General features: G+C 34.6%; 1 protein-coding gene across 1 annotated transcript in view; it reads left to right on the forward strand.

Annotated features, from left to right (window-relative positions):
- Positions 1-17,688, forward strand: part of CCDC112 (coiled-coil domain containing 112) — a 30,431-nt gene extending 12,743 nt beyond the window's left edge. The window contains exons 2-10 of the mRNA XM_032629214.1: positions 643-764; positions 4,372-4,493; positions 7,316-7,405; positions 9,909-9,984; positions 10,382-10,772; positions 13,905-14,318; positions 15,760-15,855; positions 16,746-16,864; positions 17,078-17,688. Coding sequence (XP_032485105.1) covers positions 643-764; positions 4,372-4,493; positions 7,316-7,405; positions 9,909-9,984; positions 10,382-10,772; positions 13,905-14,318; positions 15,760-15,855; positions 16,746-16,864; positions 17,078-17,108 — 1,461 coding nt within the window. The 3' untranslated portion in view covers positions 17,109-17,688. The remainder of the gene's footprint in view (positions 1-642; positions 765-4,371; positions 4,494-7,315; positions 7,406-9,908; positions 9,985-10,381; positions 10,773-13,904; positions 14,319-15,759; positions 15,856-16,745; positions 16,865-17,077) is intronic.
- Positions 17,689-20,590: the final 2,902 nt, after the last annotated feature.

The raw sequence follows: 20,590 nt of genomic DNA on the forward strand, positions 1-20,590 counted from the left end.
GCCAAGGTTTTTTCCTGCTCTAGGGCTTTTGCACGTGCTAGTCCCTCTGCCTGGCACACCTTTCCCTATAGTTTTTGGCATGGCTGGCTCCATTCTTCCTTAAACATCATCCCCTCAAATAGACCTTCTGTGGCCATTCTAACTGAAAAAAAAAAGAAAAAAAAATAATGCTTTGCCCCATTATCTTCATCTCAACATTGTTTATTTCCTTAATAGCACTTACCGTGTTTTTGTTTTTAATTTATTGCTTTTTTACTCTTTTCTTTTTAAGTCTGTTCCCCTCACTAGACTTTAAGTCAAGGCCCATATTATCATGGGCTATCATTGTTTCCCTAGTTTCTAGTGCAGCACCTGTCACATCATAAGTGTTCAATACATATTGGTAAATGACTGATTGAATGAAAGAATTAGATCTTTTTCTGAAAATCCCTGAAGACTTTACATATCTTACTTACTAATTTAGCATTTTAAGATACATATTCCTTCTTCCACAAAATGTATTTTTAAAAATTAAATAAGATTGCCCCCCAAATTATCCCCTGAGAAACTCCATCATTGATGTTTTTTCTCTGAAAATAATTCCACCTTCATCTCCTACCATTTTTATTATTGAGGATAAATTTATTTTTGTTTTCTATTCAGAGTGATGGCTGTTTTGGTACTTCAGGTGGAATTCGTCCTTTTCAGCTTCAAAACTGGAAGCAGAACGTTAGTCGGACTAAGAAAGCAGAATTCATACGTACAGCAGAAAAATTTAAAAATCAGTAAGTATAAAAACATTATCTTCAAATAACATTACTAGCCATTTTATGGTGAACAGTATAAAAATTCTACTCCACTCTATCCAATCCCACACTAAGTTATGAAATTCTAGTCACTAGTCTTTCAGATGTAAAACAAGAGAAAGGTGAGAAGTGTGAAATAGACAAATGATAATAAGCTATTTAGTATAAAGTTAATTTTAAGTATAGTTATTTAAATTTTATTCATTTATTTTTACCATTTTGAGACAGTGTATATCAACAAAAACAAAAGCTATTTCTTTAGATCACATATATCAAGTAACAGATTAAATACATTTTTACTTACCAAGGTGAGTACTTAGTAAATCTTTTTGAGTGAGTGAATAATTTTACTGAAATGTCTGTGCTGTACCCCTGAGGTTTTTTTATTGGCCTTTTCATTGGTTTCCCTTCCTTGGTCTCTGCCCTTTCAGATCCATCCTGCACATTATGACTAGAATAATTGAGAAGTTGGCATTTCTTTTAAGTTTTAGTGTATACGTATTTTCAAAATAACCAGTGATATTTACTCAATGTTTAACATTATCAGTAGCACCATATGATATGATGAATATCATGAGTAAAGATAAAAGAATTAGTATTCAGAACACCCAACCCTATCCTATAGTTGGAGGCTTTGTACAAACACTGCTCTGAATTTATACAGTATCAGTTTGCTAAGGAACCAAGAGAAAAGGAGTCATTTGTAAGAAATAGTCTCTGGACCAGAATTAGTGGCAGTTGGGTCTGTTTAGAAATTCTACCAATAAAAAGTGTACTGTGCGAATTTTGAAAAGTTAGACTGTACTGTAGTCTTGTGAGATTGAATTCTCACTGTATTTGTATAATTCTTATATTTTTAATACTCAGAATTTGATAAAATACAAATTTTTTAAAATTTCCAAAATGCATTACCTTAGATAGAATTGGACTCTAGGTTAAGAATTCTGGTCATGTGTCTCTCTAGATAGGGTAATCCACCAGGCGGTTAATGTCCATATATATAGCACACCAGTAGATTATGCCAGTATAGATAGATACCTTGTCTATCAGTATGTGTAGGTTTTGTAACTCTGATTAATCTTCCTTCATCTGTTGTAAGGTTTTAGAAAAACTCATTGAAAGAGTATTAGAAAAATCCATTGAAATTGAATCCAACAATTCTCATTGGATGCAAAGGAAAGAACACCATTTGTAATATAATTGTTTTATTTTCAGAATAGGTTATACATTCACATAATTCAAAAATCAGTTCATATCAAAGGGTCTACAGTGGAAGGTCTTTGATTCAAACACTTCCCTTCCCCTCAGCTAGTAGTTTTAGTTTCTTGTGTATCCTTCCAGAGATATTTTATGTACTTATAAGGAAATAAAAAGACATATTCAGATGGTTCCTTTTTTATATAAATGGTAGCATACTGTATACACTGTTCTGCATCTTGTTTTGTTTTTTTAACTTAATATATCCTAGATACCAAGGAATTATTGATTTTGTCAGGCATGATAATGGCATTATAATTATATATGTCAAGTATCCATAATCTCTAGAAATGCACACTGAAGTATGTTGGGGTGAAACTATATAATGTAGTAGATTTACTTGAGAATACTTAAGCAAAAAAGGAAGAGAAAAGATAAGAAAAGGTAGCTGAACCAAGAAGGAAAAAGGTAAAATTGTTGAGTGAGTCAGAGTGATATGAGGTATATATTGTATGAAGCTATCTGAGGGGAGTCAGTTTACCATTCTCTACTTTTGGCTATATCGAACATTTTCATATAAAACCTTTGTTAAAAAAGAGTGTATCTTGGAGATCTTTTCTTATCAGTACATAGAACATGGTACTACTGCATTGTATTCCACTGTAGGAGTGTACCATCATTTATTTAACCTGCCCCTTAGTGATAGACATTTAGGTTATAGTAAATCTCATGTTATAACAAATAATGCTGAATTAATTGCAGTTTCCACATAGGTTCACATTATTTTGCACATGTGTGAGTGTATCTTTAGGAACAATTCCTAGAAGTAGAAATGCTGGGTCAAAGGTGTATGAATTTGCAAATGTGATGAATATTGCTAAATTGTCCTCCATAGGCAATTTATGATTTCACCAACAATATATGAGAGGACCCATTTCATCACAGTTTTATCATCAGAATATATTATTTAAAGTTGTGATTTTTTTCCCTAGTCTGATAGGTACACAGTGTTACCATGGTATAGTTTTAATATTCATTTCTCGTATTATGAGTGAGGTTGAACACCTTTTCATATGTTTGGCAATTTGTCTCCATTATTACATTTTGAATGTCTTTATAGGTTAATATTTCTAATCCAGGAATATCAAAACATGCTTACTGTCGTCGCATATCCTGTGTCCATGACAAACATTTCTATTTGATCATAGTAACTTCCCCCACCCCAACCAGAGACTAGATGGGCTGGAGTCCTCAGTGCAGGACTCCAGTAGCTACCCTCAATCTGTTAGAGTTGACCTGCAGACTGACATCTATTTGACGTCTCTGTTCTACCCCTTCCTTCCTTTCCCAACATACGTGCAAGTTATGACCTCTTCAGCCTTTGGGGCAGCCAGGTAGGGCCTGTGCCATTCTCATCTGTTTACCCCAGTATGCCTTATGGATATTAAATTTTTCTCTATGTGTGGCAAGTGAAAAAGATTGGGAAACTCTACCTTACATAGTTGCCCCTCGGGTTATATGAAATTAAGTCAGTGGCCAGAGATACTCCACCACTCATTAAATTCAGGATTAGTGGAGAAGTCATGTTAATTTCCACCTTGTGGGAGAAAGAAAACAGGTGTTGAGAAAGTAAATTTCTGTGTCCAACTAAAAAGTTTCTTGATGGTAATTGTCTTCTTTTACCCCGGGGTTCAAGCTAACATTAAAACTCCTACCTACCAATAGGTAGATGGACTAAAGCCAAGGAGCAAGGATGAGACGAAGGAAGCTTTGAAGTAAATGTAGACAGTATCCCTTAAATATACGAAAATTCCTAGATTGTTTGCCGTTGAAGTTTTAGTTTTACTAATATTAATAACTTGCATTTCCATAGTGCATTTTACTGTATAAAGATCCCTCACATATATTATCTCATACAATATTAATCACAGCCCTGTTGGGTAGTGGTGAGTTGTTATTATTCACTTTTTATTGATGAGGATGTTCATGCCTGGAGAGGTTAAATGTCTTGGCTCATGCTACAAAGTTAACAGTATCTCCTGTTGAAAGCAGCCATCAGCAGTGGTGACAATTTTCAGCCCACAGTGAGATTGAGTTGGAATCAATAGCCAAAAGTTTATGTGTTTTCAAAGCAAGTCTATGATTAAACTTTCTTAAATTAACATTTTGTAACTTAAGTAACAATTCAAATTACTCTTGATTTTAGTTGAACTTAACAGTTTTCTAACTACTATTTTGACTCCTTAGCCTTATTCATCCAAGTAATTATATTTTGAATCCTTAGATGAATTAATCCAAATATAAAGTACAGATTGTAAGTATCTTCATATTTTAAACAATTAAAAATATACTTAAATCATATTTACACTATTTGTTTCTTTCCCTAAAGAGTTATTAACATAGAAAAAGATAAACACAATCATTTCTACAACCAAAAAAGTGACTTCAGAATTGAACACAGTATGCTGGAAGAATTGGAAAATAAATTGATTAACAGCCGGAAAACAGACAGTAAGTTGAGTTCATGATGAGCAAAACCTGAGATATAAAGTTATAGTTTTGCTCTGTGCTTTGTCTTTGTTCATTGACTGTGTTATTTTCTCTATCAAGGTACTTTCTAGCTGGTAATGAGTTTATCTTTTAGGGGTATGTATTTATTTTTTGGGGTCACTAGTTATTCTGACTGGATTGTTTTCTGTGTATATTTCTTTAATTTTAATAGGAAAAAGAGGGTTTTGTTTTCTGGTTGTCAAATCAATTAATGCTATTAAATTTTTTTAAAGTAAAGGGAAATTGATTCCTGGGCTGTCTGATCTTAGCTCATCACCACGATCTTACTGACTGAGCCCCGGACTAAGTAAGCATCAACAGATTCAGAGCCTGTACTTAGTGGTATGAAGTGGTCAAGTCACATAATTGCTTAAACTGGAGTTTACTTGTCTGTGATATAAAACCTACCATTTCTACCAAAGTAGAGCTGTCTGTGCACCTGATGAAATAATATATAAGAAAGTGCCTTAGTGAATATGTTCTGTTGTTTGTTATGAATATTAATCATTGTTAACAGTGTACTAAATGTTGGCCTTAAAAAAGAATTCTACAAGAATACTTTGTTTCCTTGTAGAGTAGATTTTATATGCTGCAAAGTCCTTATGTTATAATAATAAAAACATCTTAGCTTTGATTAAAGGAAAAATAATGGTTATCAACCCACTAAGCTTTATAAAATATTAAGACTTATTATATAGAGATTATACTGCTCATGGGACTCCCTTACAGTCAATTAAAAGGATATTTTAATAAGTTTTTCCTTTCAGAATGTAAGATTGCGCTATTTTAAAAAGTCATCTTTTGTGAGATAGTGGCAAGAATCATTCTGCCTCTTGTGTTGGAATGATAAGACCTAACATAAATGCCAAATTTCCAGTTCTCCTCTTTGATTCATAAAGGAATCTAAGCATCCCTTGTTTAATATTTCTTAATGTCCCTCAGTTCTTTTACAGACAACAGCAAGGCTGATCTTTCTGTCTCTCAGTCATGCCATTAAGTAGAGTGTCTCCATTCTGTGCATTTTAAATTATTTGATTTTCCCCCCTTTAAGGCAACTTTATTTTTATCATTTTATTTCTCTTCTACAATTTTGCCTCTCTTTATTCACACTTTGTGTTTATTTTATCTAGGAGAAGAAGGAATGCACTGTGTTAGTATAAAGATACAGAAATTTCCCCTTCACATATTACAGCTCAGGAGTACTAAATACATATTCCTTACATCAAATACCATGCCACAATTTTAGCCTGAATTTATGTAATATTGTATTTGAATGGTTTGCCTACAGTGCAGAATGTCAGTTCCAAATGAATTAATAAAAGATCATTTGCCCGGACTTCCTTGGTGGCTCAGTGGTTAAGAATCCGCCTGCCAATTCAGGGGACATGGGTTCGAGCCCTGGTCCGGGAAGATCCCACATGCCGCGGAGCAACTGAGCCCGTGTGCCACAACTACTGAGCCTGTGCTCTAGAGCCCGCAAGCCACAACTACTAAAACCCACGCACAGCAAAGAAGACCCAACGCAGCCAAAAAAAATAGTAAATAAATTAATTAATTAAAAAAATAAAAAGATCATTTGCCCTATAGCAGTATCACTGTAGCTGATCAAACTATGGCAAAAATAAAACAACAAAAAACACTTTCCTGATTACTTTACTAGGGAAGTTTCTTGACCTAAAGTTTCAACAGTAAGACTCTGTAAAATACATTGGATAAAGCTTCTACTTTTATGGAACACTTGAATTTTAATAAAAAATAGAACAAGCCAAAGTCACATACACATATTTGAGGTTTGTTTTTAATATTAGCACTGGCTTCAAGCCTAAAGGTAAACTTTTTAAAAAATAATTGCTTTTAAGGACTTTTGAACAGAGCCTTTTGGTGCCTCATGTTCATTTGTGGAAAAGTTGCAAAAAAATAAGGGGGGTGCATAAGTAAAATACCCAAAGATGACAAAATATTACTATATATGAATAGGTATATGAATGTGAATATTTGACTTTAGCCTAATAATTTAAGTAAATATTAAAGTAAGATTACAACTTCAGAAAGAAAATATGAAAGAAGAATCCAGTCTTCCTGCTGCTGATATGGAACATCTGAAAATGGCTTTGAGACCCTCTTCTGTTCTTCAGGCTTTTATTGTGGGCATAACACTTTACTTCAGACTGGTCCTTTGGCTGAGCTTGGCAACCTGTAGCATACATACCAGTAAATGGCACCTGAGACATCTCCTCAAGGCCATGACTGTGATACCAGTGGGTGTCACCAGCCCCATCTTAGAGTTTGTGGTTAGATGAAGTTAATTCTCACTAGGAAGTTTGTCAGTATTCATAGAATTAATATTGGTTAGACAGTTTTAATATTCCAACAGTAGTTGAGGTTAAAATCTATGTCCATAAATTATAACAAATTAAAAGAGAAAGAAAAAAACTGTTAAAGAACAAAACATGACTAAACCTATGGTACTGATCCATGTATTTGAGTGTCCAATAACTCAGTCTCTAGAGTTTAAAAAAATATTTCCAAGGACATTTCCTTGGCACAGGTTATAGTAAGATTTAGCCTATTGTGCTTTAAAACATTAGAGGAAATTGAGAGATGGTTTAGTTAGAGCAAGAGTTTGTTCAGGCTGTTTTGACACTTACAAATAACCATCTTTTGTTCATTATTTAATTGCTCTTCACTATCATTTATTAAATAGTGGTGATCAGTCTTGTGTGAAGAATCCTGAACCACATTTGTCATAGAGTTATTTTAAAGTACATACTTCTCCCTTACAGGAGTAAAAATCCAGCAACAATTGGCCAAAATACACAACAATGTAAAGAAACTTCAGCATCAGTTAAAAGATGTGAAGCCTACACCTGATTGTAAGTAAATTTAGATTTTATATTTTTTCTCACGTATTAGTTTTTTTCTTTTGTTCATTAGAAAAGTTTATACTTTTCTAATAAGAATTTTTCTATTTGGCATTAATGGAGGAGCTAAGCCCTACTTTTTGGTTAGGGATTAATAAGGATACATCAGAAAACTGTAATATCTGGTGTTTATGTATTTTTTTATCTTTAAAATGCTATCAGACTCTTACAAATTATGAAGTAGACAGAACAGGTAATAGTGTCACATACAGGATGAAGAATCTGTGGTATGCAAAGATTCAGATTCAGCTGATGAAGAGGAAAAAAAGACTGATTTCTTGATTCTTAGCCTAGTGTTTTCCCATCATTTGCTTTTTGAAATTATTGCCTTTCAGAGGCATTTCGAATACCTAAGGGAATGGCTAAGTAGTATTGGGGCAAATTCTAGTCATTTGTGAAAAACAAAATTGTATCCTTACCTCCTTGCTTAAGCCAACATTCATTTCTGAGAGATCAAAGCAATGCAGTAAAGTGCTCAAGATGTATGGACTTAAGAATCAGACACATGTTGGGTCAAATCCTTGAACTATCAGTTAAGTGATTTTAGGCAAGTTACCTGATCTCTTTGAGCTTTCATTTACTTAGCTCTAAAATGGAGATAATCATACAACCTAACTCATAGAGTTGTTGCAGGAATGAAGTGAGACAATGCACATAAAGCATTTAGGCACTGCTTATAACATAGTAAGCAATAAAAGAATAGTAAATATAATTATTATTTATTAAATTAATACATGAAACCATTAAAATATTAGAAAGGAACATGGGTTAATATTTTTATAATTGTATTATAATTTATAAGAATGACAAAGATCAGAAACCATAAAGAAAAAAGTGGACATAATTGACTATTAAAAAATACCTCAAAACCATAAGCAAAGTTGAAATACAAATTAGGAAAATATTAGCAGTATATATGTAACTTAAAAAGCTAATATCCATAATGTGTAAAGAGTACCTACAAATTAGAGCAACAGAAAAATGGGCAAAGATTGTAAGTTGCATATTATAGCAAAAGAAACACAAAACACATGTGAAAAGGTGGTCAGGCTTATTAATTATTATAAAAATGTCAATTAAATCAATGACAATAAATTTTTGGTTATTTTGGAACTGGCTGGAATTACATGGGAAGGAGCACTCTCAAGAACTGTAAAGAGATAGAGCCTCTTTGAAGGACAGTGTGACAGTATTTAGCATACTGTAAAGTGGGCATACTTTTTTGATTTAGCATTTAAGGTTATCAATTATCCTCTGAAAGTATTTATTTGAGGTGGCAGGGATAGACTTAGAGTTTGGGATTGACATGTACACACTGCTATGTTTAAAATAGATAGCCAACAAGGACCTACTGTATAGCACAGGGAACGCTGCTCGATATTCTGTAATAACCTAAATGGGAAAAGAATTGAGAAAGAATAGATACATGTGTATGTATAACTGAATCACCTTGCTGTACACCTGAAACTAGCACAACATTGTTAATCAACTATACTCTGATATAAAATAAAAATTAAAAATATTTATTTGAGCATGCAAAAATATGTATGCAAAGATAGTTACTACAGCATTGCATCTATTTAAAGGTTCATCAGTTGGAGAATTAATTAAATGAATTAGGGTAGCATTAGACAATGAAATACCATGTAGCCATAAAAAGAATGAAGTAGCCATATGTATATTGATATGGAAAGTTAACTACAACATTTTGTTAAAGAAAAAGTGCATGTCACAAAAAAATATATGTGGTATAAAATATTTTTTTGGGAAAAATATTTAAGATATGTGCATAGGAAAAAATCTGTAATCAAAAAACTGCAATCGGGGCTTCCCTGGTGGCGCAGTGGTTGGGGGTCCGCCTGCCGATGCGGGGGACACAGGTTCGTACCCCCGTCCGGGGGGATCCCACATGCCGCAGTGCAGCTGGGCCCGTGCGCCATGGCCGCTGGGCCTGCGCGTCCGGAGCCTGTGCTCTGCAGCGGGAGAGGTCCGCGTACCGCAAAAAAGAAGAAAACAAAAACAAAAAACTGCAATCATAAAAATTCACTTTTTAAAAGCACATTTTTTTCTTATCCTTTAGGCTAAGACATGTGTTTTTTTTTTATATATATATATATATATATATATATATATATATATATATATATATAATTTTTGCGGTATGCGGACCTCTCACCGCTGCGGCCTCTCCCGCTGCAGAGCACAGGCTCCGGACGCGCAGGCCCAGCGGCCATGGCGCACGGGCCCAGCTGCACTGCGGCATGTGGGATCCCCCCGGACGGGGGTACGAACCTGTGTCCCCCGCATCGGCAGGCGGACCCCCAACCACTGCGCCACCAGGGAAGCCCCCTAAGAAATGTTTTTAAATTAAGGGAACATTCTAATTTTCTTCCTAATTTTTAATTCTTAGTCATAATAAAATATGACATAATTTTTCCTATTTTTCTTTTTACAGTTGTTGAAAAGCTCAGAGAAATGATGGAAGAAATTGAAAATGCAATTAACACTTTTAAGGAAGAGCAGAGGTTGATGTATGTTTTAAATACATTTTAATATACAATTATGTACCTTTTTTTCAATAACTCTTCACTAGATTGTTGTATGTAAACTATTGTTATGTATTTAATACTAGTCTTACGCAAAGGCAATATAAAACCTCTTTTCTTTTGCTTTAGGCTTTAGACTGCTTTTCATGTTTGAAGAGAATTTTCATTTATATTTGGACACTATAAAATCTCAAATAAGAATTTGAAAGATTGTTTTTTCTCTGAGGAAACTCTTTTAAGGCTTAGATTTATAAATGTTAATAATGTAAAGTGGAGAAGATGACATCAAAAGAGTTGGGAATAATAAAATTTGAAGAAAAATGAAGGGTTAATATGGATTGGTTTGTATCTTATTTTTCAAACTTTATTTTTAAAATTTTAGCTATGAAGAGCTTATTAAAGAAGAGAAGACAACTAATAATGAGTTGTGTGCCATATCAAGAAAAATTGACACATGGGCTTTGGATAATTCAGAAACAGAGAAAGCTTTCAGAGCAATGTTGAGCAAAGTTCCTGTAGGCAAAGTAACACCAAGTACTCTTCCAGAAGAAGTGGTAGAGTTTGAAAAATTCCTTCAGCAAGCAGGAGGGCGACAAGGGGGCTGGGATGATTATGATCACCAGAACTTTGTAAAGGTGAGAAACAAGCATAAAGGGAAGCCAGCATTTATGGGAGAAGTTCTTGAACACCTTCCTGGAAGAACACAGGATGAAGTTCAACAGCATGAGAAATGGTATCAAAAATTTCTGGCCCTAGAAGAAAGGAAAAAAGAGGTAATAACAATGATAATAGCTATTATTTGTTGTATATTTTTGTGTTCTAGGACTGTGCTAAACTCTTTAACATGTATTATTAACTTTACAACAACCCCATGAGGTATGTTACAGTTTTTCCCCCCATCTTATAGAGGGTGAAACTGAGGCATTGAGAAGTGAAGTCATTTTAGTGGAACTATAGTTGGACATCCTCAACATCCAGCATATCTACTCCAGTAAATAATACAGCGGGTCAGAAAACGTCTGACAGTGGGCAACACCCTCTGTGTCCACTAGAAGTGTGGGGAATGCAGATTTACCCAGGCTTTTGATAAAAGTCATCTTACCAGCAGAGGCCACATTATTTTCAACAGAAAATAAAGAGGCAGTAGAAAGAAAGCTCTTTGACTCAAAAGTTTCTTTTAGTTTTGGCATTTCAGCCTCATTGTTTATTTTAAAAGACTCAAAATTTTGGCAACACCAGAGTAAAGGGGTAACTCTTAATTGCAGCAAATACCTAAAAAGTTCCATTTTCACAAAAATATTATTCTGGCTCTGGTTTAGATCAGGATTTCTCAACATTGGCATTGTTGACCATTTGGGCTGGATAATTCTTTGCTCTGGGGGCTCTCCTGTGCATCGTAGGATGGTTAGCAGCATCCTTGACCTCCACCCATTAGATGCTGGTAGCATCCCCTGAATTGTGATTATCAAAACTATTTCCAGACATTACCAGATGTCCCCTGGAGGGTAAAAATTGCCCCTGGTCAAGAACCATGGATTTAGATAGTCTTAAGTCTGAGTCACTTTTTTGTAGACTTCAGCTAGATAAACTTTAACTCGATTGGTTTAACAAGAAAGGTATGACAATTCAACAAACAACATACCTAAGGAGCATTAAAGAAATATTTGATTGCACGTGTAGTCTAAAGTTTTAGAAGAAATAGCTGGCATTTGTTGTTGCAGTTGTTTCTGTCCAAAATAAGTTGAATGTTCGTAAGGCTGAGACTTGAAACTTTAAGAAAAACTTTGAAACATAAGTCATTTTTAAAAACTCAAAATAACAAGCAATTAAGAATTATTTGGGATTTTTTTCTCCACGATACTGAAAACTTGAGGTCCACAGGCCAGCAAAGTGGTCTGTGGACCAGCAAAGTCAGCATCACCTGGGAACTTGTTAGAATTTAGCAGGCCCCAACCCCAGACCTAATCTCAACTCTGGGGGCAGGGCCCCAAAATCTGTGTTTAAACAAGTACTCTAGGTTATTATGTTAACAAGCTAAAGTTTGAGAACCACCTCTCTAGGGAAAAGGAACAGACACAGTGCTTCTTGTAATGAAGGTAAACCACCTGGATTCCGGCTTTCTCTTCTTATTCCCAGCCACTCTGTTTCCTGATATCCGATGATTGATTGGATGTAGGGGTGAGGTAAGAGGGGGTGTGAAAGTGGAGGTGTCATTTACTGAAGTAGGACATGGTGGAAGAGAAGAGGGAAGTTTGGGGATACAGCACCAGGAATGCAGTTTCAAATCTGTTGAGTTTAAAATGTTGAGTAGGAAATTTACCATTTTTATCTCCCACTTCCTTTAATATATCCTGTGTTTTGCCTAAATGAACATACTTATTTTCAGACATTCCATGAACTTTCTGGCCCAACTACCCTTGCTTATCTTGTTCTCACTTTTTGGAACCTCCTTCTTTCTTCCCCCTTCCACTATCAACCTGCCCATATCTGCCCAGATCAGATGCTGCTTCCTTTCTGCTCACTCAAACATAAATAGTCCGCTCAGAATTTCACTAGTACTTGTTTATACGTCTTGTGTGATGTGCGATGGCACATTCTGTATTCTAGTATTTATGTACATATCTCACCTCAAGCAATGCTGCTCAAACTTGGTGCATGGACTGGATGTTAGTTTGCAAACTATTCTGGTCTTCAGTGAGTTATCATGATTGCATGAGAATCAGCTACCCAGTAAGTACACTGTTTAGTTCAGGTGGCTGTTTTTTCATAGAAAACTTTCTCATTGAGGAAGCAGTACACTGATTTACATCCTGGCATGCATTCCTGATATTGTTGTGGACCGGTACTTTGAGTAGCACTATACTAGATGGCATTTGGTATTGTTTTAATCTTCTATGGTTCCCGTCACATTGTCTTGCGTATAGTACACATAGCATAAGGATTTATTTAATGAAAATGAATGATAGACCATAAGGAAAGTTGAGGAAATGATTTCCCAACTTGAGGGGAAAGTAATTCAGTGGATGTTTCCTTTATGGCAGAGAAGGCTGCTAGAATTTTAAATAATCTTTACATACCCATATATAAAGATCTGAAGCTATTTTACTTTTTACTTTTTTTTTTTTTTACACTTATGAAGCACTATGTGCCAGGCATTTACTCATTTAAACTTCACAACAACCCTGTTTGAGAAGTGCTGCCTACCACTTACAGATGAGCAAAATGAGGACAGAGACATTTAGCGGCTCGTCCAAGGTTACACCTAGTAAATGGCAAAACCAGGATTTGGTCCCAAATACCTGGCTTCAGAGTACATACTCTCAACTACCCCACTTTTAATTCCTCTTCTGATATTTTGACCAGAGATAGGTCACTCAGAAAGGATTCTAAGCCTAGAAAGAGGATTTGGAAGCAGAAGTGAAATGATCAGAGGAAAGGGATGTTTCCCCTGAACACAAATGAAGGAGGTAAAAGGAGGTAAAGGGGAGGAAGATACTTAATGAGGTGTTGTCCTTGTGTACCTGGGGATTAAAAGAGGAAGAGAAAGGCTGATAGAATAGCCATTATTCAGTGTTTTAAAAGATACATTAAATTTTTTACAAATAGAAATAGAAAAAACCTGCATTGGTTTAAAAAAACACTTTTAAAAACTAAGCAACTAGCATCCTGCATCACTATTCTAGAAAGAAAGATGGATTTGAGGTTGTATTTTAAAATGTTTTTGGTGGGAATTTTCTGGCAGTCCAGTGGTTAGGACTCAGCTCTTTCACTGCTGGGGCCCAGGTTCAATCACTGGTTGGGGAAGTAAGACCCCGCATGCTGCACAGTGTGGCCAAATAAAAATAAAAAATAAAATGCTTTTGGCTATTAAAAATATTTTTTCTTGCTATGTTTTAACCATTTAGTCTATTCAGAATTGGAAAACCAAAAAGCAGCAAAAAAAGGAGGAAATTTTCAAGTTAAAGGGAAAAGCAGAGAACATACCAATGCTTTTTCATAATAAACAGGAAGATAATCAAAAGCAAAAAGAAGAACAAAGAAAGAAGCAGAAATTGGCAGTTGAAGCTTGGAAAAAACAGAAAAGTATAGAAATGTCAATGAAATATGCTTCCCAGTTAAAAGAAGAGGAAGAGAAGGAGAAAAAGCAGCAGAAAGAACGTCAACGCCAATGTAAACTAAAATTGCTGCTAGAAACTTATACTCAGCAGAAGAAAGAACAGGAAGAATTTTTGAGACTTGAAAAGGAGATTAGGGAAAAGACAGAAAAGGCAGAAAAAAGAAAAACCGCTGCTGATGAAATTTCCAGGTTTCAAGAAAGAGTGAGTAAATACATTTCCTAAATAATTTTTCAGTGATACACATGGAGGTATTACTTCCAGGTTCAGTTCAGCAAAAATTAATTGAATCCTTCTTATATATCTGGTCTGGACCTAGCATTAGTACACCAAAATAAGTGGGCCATGCTCCCTGCTTTCTAGTAGATTATAGTCTACTGGGAAAGACTGGTGTGTAAATAGAGGACTTCAGTATAATATGGTAAACAGTGTGGTGATTGAGGTGTGGACAGAGAACTTTCGGAGGTGGATGTGCAAGAAGGAAAGCTTACCATAACTGTGAGTGTGAGGCAGAAGGTGATACTTGAGTTGAGTCTTGGAAGAGAAGAAAGGGGAAGGAAAGGGGAGATCTTTCTTAGTAGAGTGAACATGAATGGGCAGCTTGGAGGAGTGTAACAGAGTAGTTTGTGGGGGAAACTGTAAACACTTCAGTATTTTTAGGGCATCAACTGGGAGATGGGAACCAGCAGGAGACAAGGCTGGAAAGGTAGCCACAGACCAGGCCATGAATGTCTTGTTTTCTCTGCCAAACTGGCTGGCTTTTCCCTATAGGTGATTTGCTTACTAGTTCACTGTCCATCTCCCTACCATAATGTAAGCTCCATGAAGGCAGAGGTTTTGCCCTTTTTGTTCATCCTTTACCCTAGGGTCTAGCACATTATAGATACTCAACATATACTTAAAGGAATCAAGGTTATTGCTGAGAGGATTATAGATGATTTTAAACAAATGTATATAAGAAAAATCCTAATCAAAGAAAGAAGTTGCAATCTTATTATCAGACAGGGTGGAATTCAGTCCAAATGTATTAAAAAAGACAAGGAAGGGTACTTTAAAATGAAAAAGAGTACAGATGAGAGGTAAGTGCTATGAATTGTTATATGCATCAGAATACATAGGAACAACACTCATAAAGCAAAAAATAAAGGAAATACAAAGAAAAATAATAGAAAAAAAACACATTACTAGTGGGATTTCTTTTGGTTCATATATAAAAATCTCCCTAGATAACAAAAGATCCACTCCCCAAAAAGGCAAGCAGGTCACATAATTAAAAGCTTAGGAAAAAAAAGAAAACCTGTTATACAGAAAATATATGAGAGGTCTAAAACCAGACATATCTGTATTGATAAGTGAAAATAGGCTAACTCACCCATTAAAAGGCAGTTTTAGACTGAGCCATAAAATAAAACAAGAAACACCTAAAGAAGGTGATTCAGAAAGGATGTGCATGTATTACATTTATATTCAGAAAATAAAGCTCTTACCTTTTTTGGAAAAAGTTGATATTAAAGGAGTATTGCTACTTAAGGTAATTTAATTTTACTTTAAACTTTATTAAAGTTTACTTTAATAAACTTTGAAACAGATTCTAGCTAATTTTAATTTCTTAATGTTATCTTTTTTGTTGGTATATGTCTTTTAGGATTTACATAAACTTGAATTGAAAATTCTAGATAGACAATCAAAGGAAGATGAAAAGGCAGAAAAACAAAGAAAACTGGCAAAATTAAAAGAAAAGGTACTCAGTCCTGAGATTAATTTATTTTCATTGTTATTATCCTAATTCATGGATTTGTAAGGATACAAACATAAAATCCATTTTCTTTTTATCCATCTCCTTCATTTCACACTTATTTATTTACATATTACAAAAAATAACCTGGTACAACTTAAGCAGCTGTTGTTTGAATTCTACCATTTCACATTATAAGCACCTCATTTTCTTTTACCCTAAATTCCTTCACTCTTCATTCTTTTCTTCATTCTTCCTATATGAGCCTATATTTTAGACCTATAGCAGCTATGAGCATTGTTTAATTTCATTAGTGATAAAGATACTGGTGACTCTCATGGATAAAACAAAGGACTTACTGGTGTTTATTTATCTTAAATTTATCGTCTGGCTATATCACTATCATACTTTGCTGCATTACATTTCCCTCATGATAGAAATAGAAAAAAATACAACAGTGGAAGTAGAATAAAATAATTGAACTTGGGCTTCCCACCGCCTGCCAATGCAGGGGACACAGGTTTGTGCCCCGGTCCGGGAAGATCCCACATGCCGTGGAGCGGCTGGGCCCGTGAGCCATGGCCGCTGAGCCTGCGCCTCCGGAGCCTGTGCTCTGCAACGGGAGAGGCCACAACGGTGAGAGGCCTGCGTACCGCAAAAAAAAATAATTGAACTAGAAAAAACCCCTAAATTAACACTTTGTTAATAGATTGATATAATCCAAATTTTATTTTAGCTATATGAGCACAATTATAAGTTTACTGAAACGGTTTTATTTCTGTCTAGCGAATATCAAGTATTTTCCTTAAAACTGCTGTCTGTTACTAAGGATCTTACAAGTACAAACTTAATAGTTCATATAAATTAACTGGCACTCATTTTACTTCTGATTACAGGTTGAAAACAACATTAGTAGAGATCCCTCTAGAGTTTACAAACCTACCAAAGGTTGGGAAGAACGCACCAAAAAGATAGGACCAACAGGCTCTGGGCCACTTCTACATATCCCACATAGGTAAAAAGGAGTTAGAATGGGTGTTCACTCTGTAATAATTTAATAAACTGCATATAAATTGTATATATTTTATGCAGTTTATGTATGTATATTGTGTTTTATAATAAAAAGTTGATAAAACAAATCTATATACTTTTTTAAAGTTAACATTTAATCAGAACTTTAAAAAAATAACCTATATATTTGTAATTGCTCTTTTCTTCTTCTCCTTAGGGCTATTCCAACCTGGAGACAAGGAGTTTAGAAAAGAATATGGGATAATGAAATTGGCATTCAGTTGATGAGAATGTTAGCATATTCCGTTATAGGAGAGAGTGACTAACTGTGTTCTTGAAATATTACTAGCCTAGTCAGATTGATTATTGTGTTGCATGTGAATTGGCAGGTATTAAGTTCCATGAGGCATTGTCATTAGTATTTCCTGTTTATACTAAGAGGGTAATTAATGTACAAGTTGGCCTATTATTGATGTAAAAGTTCCTTGAATAAGTCTATGTTAGAAACAGTATTTCATTTAAATACTTAGAACATTTGAAAGATACTTTGTTTTTGTCACTGCATAGCAAAATAAATTGAGACAATCTTAGAGTAACATTTTTAAACCAAAATTGTAAGATTTATAACTTGGAGCTAAATTAGCCTGAGTAACAAAAATGTAAAGTTTCTTTTTTTGAGTTATGAAATAAGTTGGTACTTTTTCTAAGTTTAACAAATTGGTAATTTGTCAGTTACTACATTTTTGTGTACCAAATATTTTGTATTTGTTTGAAGCATGCTTTGTTTTATATAGAGAATATTTATTTTAAAAATATGCCTCTCATCTCATATATACCCTATTATTTATATTTAATCTTTTTGGTTTCCTTTAGCTATTCCAAATCTCCTTTCAGCCTTTCTGGACTCCACACATTTATAAAATCTTGTGTCTTTCACATCTTCTTGGCTGATGCAGTTTTCTTTTCTGCTTTGTTTGCCTCAAAATATGAAAATCTTCTGTTTTGAAACATTATCTGAAATGAGCTGGCTTTAGAATACTATGATTTCTCTTAGTGGTATTTAAAATGTTTTAAAATTGCTAGACTAATATATTTGGTCAAAAGAGTTAATTTTAAAATTTCCAAACTTTCGTAAATGAAAACACAATTTAACGTAATTTGACTCAACTTTTCATATTAAAAAAATCTTAGTTCCTAACTTTAATTAGTTCCCATCTTATAGGAAAGGTATCATATACATAATAAATATAGAAACTCATTTCTTATAACTTTTATATTAGAGTATCTTTAATTGTAATTTGATACATTTAGGTCAAATGACTCAGAAATTTGCTATGAGTAGTAGTCAAAACCTTTTCATATTTCAAAGTTAATATTCAAAGTAGATGGCCTCCAAATTATGGAAACTGAATTCTGATTATACAATTATTGGTGCAAAATGAGAGAATTAATATAAAACATCCTTAATCAGGAATGCCCATTTCATTTATTGTACTTGTTCTCCTTAACTTTTTAAAATGATTTGAGGCAGTTTAGAAATAAAACAAAGAACAGGACAAGGAAATTTAAGAACAGAATTGAACAGCAACAAGATACAGAAAAGTAAAGGTTTCTTATACATTACTTTCTAACGTGTTGCTTTTTGTTGTACACAAATACAGCTTTTAGTTTCCTGCATCTAAGGTAAGCTTACTGGGTGATATGGTTCTTATAGCTTTTTGTTTTATTTTTTGTTTTGTTTTTTTTTAATAAAAGTAATTATGGAAGTATTTTGAAGAAGCTAGTCCTTCTAACTGAATCTATTGATAAAATAAACGAGGAATTTATCATATGGATCCTTTGTATAAAGGACGTAGAATAAACATAATTAATAATGTCTACAGTTACAGGCTCATAGAAGAGATGTCAAATAAACATTTCTTTTACCAGATTAAAAAGTATATTAATAAGAAATTTAGAAAAAAACACTAAAGGAAAAATGTTATAAAGCACCCATTATTCCACTACCCTAAGGTAATTTCTTCCAGAAATACACCTACATATTTTAAATAGGTAGTCTTAGAATACATTTTAGATATTACACTGTAATCGCTTAACATTACATCACATATTTTTCTGTTTCTGTATAGTTCAAACATTATCATTTAATGGATAAATAGTATTCAATTTTATAGATACTCTATCATTCCTATACTTTGAAGACTTGTGCTATTTATACTTCTTAATAATGTAGAGTGACATTTTATGTAGGGGGTTAGATTCTGTCACATGTATGTCAAAAATCTTGTATGGTCAGAATCACCCATGAAAAGGTGGGTGATTACTTACCTAGGAGGTATATTATCTCTCAGTGAGTCCACCATAGAAGTATTTCCTCCAGATTTGGATCAGATTAGTGGTTCTTGGGCTGAGAATCAGATGAAATATTGGCTCCCCTTTAAGGGCCAGGTTGAATAGGATTGTCTTTCTGAGCTTATATAGAATGTGCATAATTGATTCTAGTAAGTTATATGTGTGTGATGTAATTTCACTTTGAACATCTTCAGACATTTTGTGGTGTATATGTGTAAGTGAGAGAGAAAGATCTTCATCGTAATAATGGAGTGAAAACTCCTCTAAACTGGGCATACCTAAAGGGCAAGGACTGTTGGCCTCTGTATTTGTAGGGAAGCACCAAGGACAGCCCTCTGCCCCTACCTGGCAGTTGTTAATGCAATATTTGTTAAAGACATGCAGGAGTACCTGTGAATAATTAGTTACTAGTACCTAACATTATGCAAGGTGCTTTGGATTGGTGAATTAGGATAACTCCAGCCCACATGGTATGTTTTTTAAGAAATACATTTTCTAAGAAAGCTAACAATTGAAATTATGCCCAAACTTCTATTAGTTGATTATAAAAACCAAGTTCAGGCCTGATCCTTGCGTGGATTTTTTTCCCCCAAGACTGAATCGTAAACTTTTAAAGGGAACAATATATGGTTGAAGCAACTTAAATCCTTCTTTTTGAAGAAGGAAAAAAAAAGCTAGAAGCCTATGTTATTTCATTTTTTTAGCATATGCGTAGAGAACACGTTGCGCATATTTTCCGTTGCAAATTGATCCAACATTGATGCTGGATGACACATTGACTCAAGGAGTAAAATCTTTGTCCCGTAAAAGCAAATGATACAAATCCTCGCATGCGAGTGAACAGGGAGTGTGTGTGTGTCTGTGTGTCGATAATTATTTAATAAGCATTTGGTTATCCCCATAACCAAATAATTTAATTTGTAGATTGAGTTTCTCCATCCATTCAGCTTAAAACTGTGGCCTTCCAAAAATGAGTCTGTTGGCAAATTTATACTGGCCCATCTCCATTTTCATATGTACCACCTTCATGTTCTTTAGGGACTTACTTTTCTCAAAGCGAACTTGAAGCTACTGACCTTGCACTTCCTCCCAAATATCGAGGATAAAAGTTCTGGAAGGATTTATGGATTTGTGGGCTGAATTTTACAAGGCTTGCGAGGTGTTTCCAAACCTTTGGAGCTTAGAGTAGAAAAGGCGGGGTCGTGCGCTACCTACGGAGAAATGGGAGGGAGAAAGCGCCGCGTAAGGCCTTCCGTTGACAGCGTGTAGCTTCAATCACCGAAGTGGGAAGCGGAGGGCGCACTTGCCCTCCCCACCCGACCCCCAGGTGTTGCCCCTTGGGTTTTCTTCGCGCCGCGAGCCAACTGCTTCCGGGTCG

This window comes from Phocoena sinus, chromosome 3 (genome assembly GCF_008692025.1).
Source record: "Phocoena sinus isolate mPhoSin1 chromosome 3, mPhoSin1.pri, whole genome shotgun sequence".
Classification (NCBI taxonomy): domain Eukaryota; kingdom Metazoa; phylum Chordata; class Mammalia; order Artiodactyla; family Phocoenidae; genus Phocoena; species Phocoena sinus.